The sequence below is a fragment of the Lolium perenne genome, chromosome 2 (assembly GCF_019359855.2).
Source record: "Lolium perenne isolate Kyuss_39 chromosome 2, Kyuss_2.0, whole genome shotgun sequence".
Classification (NCBI taxonomy): domain Eukaryota; kingdom Viridiplantae; phylum Streptophyta; class Magnoliopsida; order Poales; family Poaceae; genus Lolium; species Lolium perenne.
Genome location: NC_067245.2, coordinates 320,416,233 through 320,421,702, shown reverse-complemented (window position 1 = coordinate 320,421,702; position 5,470 = coordinate 320,416,233). Strand labels below are relative to the sequence as shown.

At 46.9% G+C, this 5,470-nt stretch overlaps 1 protein-coding gene across 1 annotated transcript; it reads left to right on the top strand.

Moving 5' to 3' along the window:
* The first annotated feature begins 225 nt into the window (after positions 1-225).
* Positions 226-1,831, top strand: LOC127336653 (SKP1-interacting partner 15). The gene has a single exon (XM_051363489.2). It carries the CDS (start codon positions 284-286, stop codon positions 1,508-1,510), a length of 1,227 nt encoding a protein of 408 aa, XP_051219449.1. The 5' UTR covers positions 226-283; the 3' UTR covers positions 1,511-1,831.
* Positions 1,832-5,470: the final 3,639 nt, after the last annotated feature.

Sequence of the window (5,470 nt, the reverse complement as noted above, 5' to 3'; positions counted from 1 at the left end):
GGCGCCGCTCCTTTGGCGCACACCACATCTTCTAGACGTTCGCTCTCACTGACACGGAAGCCAGTGTACGCTGGGGCTATTTGGTCCCACTTGCATGGAGACAAGACACGAGGCGGGTCGATCTCATCTACGGTAGGTGAGCCCGCCCGCCCGCCCACAGTATTCGCAATGTATTAATTCCACGCCGGCTGAAATGACGTCAACGCCCTCCATTTCCATTTCCATTTCCACCACACTCCTCTCCATTCGGATTCTCCCCCATCCCCAACCCCTCGCCCTCGCCATGCCCGCCTCCGACGACGACCTGGCCCCGCCGCCGCCCATCCACCACCTCCCGCCCGACGCGCTCAACAACGTCCTCCTCCGCCTCCCTCTCCGGGACGCCGTCGTCTGCCGCCCCGTCTCGCGCCTCTTCCGCGACACCCTCTCCGACCCCTTCCTCGCCCTCCTACCCTCCCTCCGCCTCCTCCTGCTCCGCCACCCGCGCCCCGACGGCGGGGGCTGCCTCCACGCCTTCGACCCCCACCGCCGCTGCTGGCTCCGCCTACCCTTCACATCCTTCCTCCCCCACCACTCCTTCTCCCCCGTCGCCTCATCTGGCTCACTCCTCTACCTCTGGATCGACAACTCCACCTCCACCTCCACCTCCACCCCCAACCCCGCTCTCCCTTCCCCCTCCACCACCACCTCCGCCCACCCGCCCAAGGCGCTCGCCGTCTGCAACCCCTTCGCAGGCACCTACCGCCTCCTGCCCACGCTCGGATCCGCCTGGGCGCGCCACGGCACAGTCCTCGCCGGCCCAGGCGGCCTAGTCCTCGTCCTCACCGAGCTCGCCGCGCTCTCCTACACCCCGTCCGAGGGATCTGCCAAGTGGATGAAGCACCCGCTCTCGCTGCCCTCCAAGCCGCGGAGCCCCATCCTGGCCGCGGGGGCGCGCGCCGTCTTCGCGCTCTGCGACGTCGGCACGCCCTGGCGCAGCCAGTGGAAGCTCTACTCCTGCCCGCTCGCCGCGCTCACCGGCGGCTGGGCGCCCGTCGAGCGCGCCGCCTGGGGCGACGTCTTCGAGATCCTCAAGCGGCCCCGCCTGCTCGCCGGCGCGGGCGGCCGCCGCGTCCTTATGATCGGCGGCCTCAGGTCATCCTTCGCCATAGACGCGCCCTGCTCCACCGTGCTAATCCTCCGCCTAGATCTGGCCACCATGGAGTGGGACGAGGCGGGCCGAATGCCGCCCAATATGTATCGCTGCTTCACTGGCCTCTGCGAGGCTGCTGCGCAGGGAAGCGCCATGCCCGCACCCGCTGCCGGCGGCAACAACAAGGTCAAGGTGTTTGGCGGTGATGGCAAGGTATGGTTTGCTGGGAAGCGTGTTCGCGGGAAGCTCGCGATGTGGGAGGAGGACGACCTAGGGACCAGCGGCGGCAAGTGGGACTGGGTCGACGGCGTTCCTGGATATGGCGACGGCGTCTACCGCGGCTTTGTCTTTGATGGAGGATTCACAGCCATGCCTTGAAAACACCGGATCCCCCCCCCCCCCCCCACACACACACCGGCCGGTGCGTTATTACGCTAAACTTATCATTTTTCATTCATCTCCGACGTCTGCCTGCCTGCCTGCCTGCCTGCTGCATCAAGAGGGATCGCCAAACATTTTACTTCCATTGAAACTGCTTCTTAGTTTGGTGAAATACTTCCAATTGTTGTTGTTGTTGTTGTTGTTGTACTTTATGAATATGATGAACTCAGTCTGTCGGTTTCTTGTTTCAGACATTAAAATCCTGTAGACCCTTTGTATGTCTAGATGTTGCATTTATAGGAGTCTAACGTTTGTTGATTTTACCTGCTTATATATTAGCCTGCTTGTTTGTTTACGTGATTTGCCCACGTTTGCATGGTACCCTGCTATATTTGTTATGCACATTGGATGGATGGTTGCCTTCTTGGAACTCTAGTTAGGTTGTTACCATGAACTCGAACCTATTGCTGGAGCTGTTTGTTTCTGTTCTGTGTATTAGCAACGCCGTCTCTATTTCTGTTGGTTCGTCGTTTCATGCATTAATATGCTGTAGACCTTTGTATGTCTAGATGAGAAAACATTGTAGTAGGAACCAAACTTTTGTTGATTTTACCTGCTTACAAGCCTGCTTGTTCTTTTACGTGAGTTCGCCATGTTTGCATGGTACCCTGATATATTAGTTATGTGAATCGGACGGTTTCTTGGAATTGTAGTTAGGTTGTTACCAACTACTTGTAAGTAGAGAAACTGACAACTATTTCTGATGTTGTGTGCTTCTGCGTATTAGTGATCCAGTCTTTATTTGTGGATTTAGAATGGTATTAACTACTACTTCTGCTGTGATTCTTGCCTACTTAGTGTTCTGTGATCTTCATTTCGTTACCCGTGTCCCATCTAGGTCAACATGACTAGACTTCCATTTGATACATGACTCATCAAAAGATTGAGAAAAATGTCGGTAGCTAGTCTTTTTTACTATCCGCATGGACTGCGGATACATATAAACTATCTGGACATGGGGTAACTGTGGTCAAACTACTTTTATTGAGTCGTAACAGTGACATTCATGCCCTTTGAGAGCTAGGAGATGCCCCAACATATATTTAACAAGAATTATCCCGCGCAATAGTTCCTGTTTACGTCGCACTGTGTGATGTCACTGCGCGCCCTCTGATGACGCATGCAACAGATTAACTACTGGGCCGTAGACATCCTGCTGACGTGTAGGTGTTTACTGCAGTCACGCACTAGTGCAGCCCTAAATTCAAATATTACTTGTAAAGTGCCCACAATGGGCATACCTGTTTAAACTTTCCTATGTACCAGCTCTTCTTTGAGAGTTTGAGTTGATGCTAGTCCGGATATTTGGTTTGTCAGCTACGTATGGCTAGCTCCGATGAAATGCTTCTGGTTGTTGTACTTTATGAATGTGAAATGGCCTGTTGGTTATTTGTTACATAAATTAAAATGCTGTAGAACTTTCTATGTTTAGATGTTAAAATATCGCATTTATAGTGACCAAACGTTAGTGCTTTTAGGTGGTTACTAGTCTGATTTTTTACGTGACTTGGCCACATTTTCTTGGTACCCTGATGTACGACTGTTGTGCATCGGATAATTGCGTGCAATATGTTATTTGTTGCCAGCTACCTGTAAGTAAAAGAATTCACCACCATTTCTGTGTCTTAGTAGTGATGCCGTCTTTATTTGCACATTTAGAATGGTATTAACTACTGCTGCTGATGTAGTACTTGCCTACTTGCGGTTCTGTGACCTGCTTTTCGTTAGCTGTGTCACACATCTAGGTCAACTTCATTAGACTTCCATTTGATACACAACTCATCAAAAGATTGAGAAAAAATAGGTAGCTATCTTCTTACTGTTTGCATGGATTGCCGGAATCACTATATATGAACTAAACTAGACGTCGGTAGCTGCTGTCAAACTACTTCGATGGTGTTGTAACAGTGGCAGTCATGCATTTGAGTTGTAGGAGCCAGGAGGTAGATGCCCAACAAAAATTAAGAACTAACTGGATGTTGGTAACTGCTGTCAAACTACTTCGATGGTGTTGTAACAGTGGCAGCCATGCATTTGAGTGTTAAGAACCAGTAGGTAGATGCCCAACAGAAATTAAGAACTAGTATATAGAAGTCCTCCAATGGACATGCCTGTTTCATTATCTTTTCTCTATGTGTAGCTCAGAGTTTGATTTACTAGTGCATGGTCTGTATCTCCTGTCATTATCAGCATTATTTACTAGTGCATGGTCTGTATCTCCTGTCATTATCAGCATTATGGGCTCATAATGACTATTTATTTTGCCTACTTGGTGATCTGTGATCCGTATTTGGTTACCGGTGTTGCATCTAGGTCAACTTGATAGACTTCCATTTGACAGATGACTCGTCAAAAGGCCAGAAACGTTGAGTTAGCTAGTCTCCTTGCTGTCTGCATGGATTATGGGACTACTACTATAAACTAATAGCTCAATGTAGTAATGTACGCAAATGTCGTCAAACTACTTTCTTGGACTTGCCATTGTTGCAGTCACGCATTTGAGTTCTAGGAACCAGGAGGTAGATGCCCCAACAAAAATTTAAAACTTGCCTGTAAAGTGCTCCGATGGACATACCTGTTCAAATCTTACCTGTAGATATCGACCAGCTCTTGTTTCAGAGTTTGGGTTGATGCGTCTCAAGATTTTAGTTTATTATTTCTCTATAACTAGTTTGGATTGTGATTTACTAGTGAATGCATGGTCGGTATCTCCTGCTATTAAAGCCTTATTTCCCAAACTGAACATGAAAAACAAGTTTGTTGTGCCCTCGTAATTGTTATTTGTTCTGCCCTCAGATTAGTGTTTGACCTCTTGCAGCGCCCTGTGTGAACTATTATCATGTAGTATATTCAAATTCAAGGATGTTTAATTTAAGCAAACTATTGCACGTTCATATTTCCCTTCGGGATATATAACTGCCACCGTTTAGGTATCCTAAGCTCACGGTTGCGTCATTTATGGTATGGAAACACACATTTCGATATACTAAACCCTGTCATATGCATACAAACTTTGTTTCTTTCTTTTACTAACTGTAACTAGTAATAACTTTCTTGATATACTAAACCCTGTCATATGCATACAAACTTTGTTTCTTTCTTTTACTAATTGTAACTAGTAATAACTTTCTTGATAAGCTTCTTTCCGTTACCTGTGTCAAATCTAGGTCAATTTGATTAGATTTCCATTCGATACGTGACTCATCAAAAGATTGGGAAAATTTAGGCAGCTAGTCTCCTTTAGCGTCCGCATGAACTGCGGAACCACTACATATAAACTAACAGGATGTAGGTAACTATGGTCAAACTACTTTGATGGACTAGTAAGCATTTGAGTTATAGCAGCTGGGAGTTAGATGTCTCAACATAAATTCAAAACATACTTGTAAAGTGCCTACAATAAACATACATGTGTAGATATTAAAATGCTCTAGACCCTTTCTATGTTGAGTTGTTAAATTGTCGTGTTTGTAGGAACCAAAATTTAATGTTATAGCAGCTGGGAGTTAGATGTCTCAACATAAAAATTGTCGTGTTTGTAGACGCCTTCTATGTTTAGTTGTTAAATTGCCGTGTTTGTAGACCCTTTCTATGTTTACAATAAACATACACGTGGAGACATTAAAATGCTGTAGACCCTTTCTATGTTTAGTTGTTAAATTGTCGTGTTTCTAGGAACCAAAATTTAATGTGTTTGGCTCGTTGCTCGTCCGCTTGTTTTCTACTTAAGTTAGGAATATTTTCGTGGTACTCTGATGTATTAATTCTGTGCATCCAACGATTGCTTGGAACTGCGATGTAAGTAAAAGAACTCACCACCATTCCTGAAGTTATGGGTTATAGAATTTATTAGTGATGCCATCTTATTTCTGAATTTTGATGGTGCGAACTACTACT

Bases quoted from the DNA above. Each gene is read 5' to 3' on its own strand.
- LOC127336653 (XM_051363489.2), top strand. From the start codon at position 284: ATGCCCGCCTCCGACGACGACCTGGCCCCGCCGCCGCCCATCCACCAC.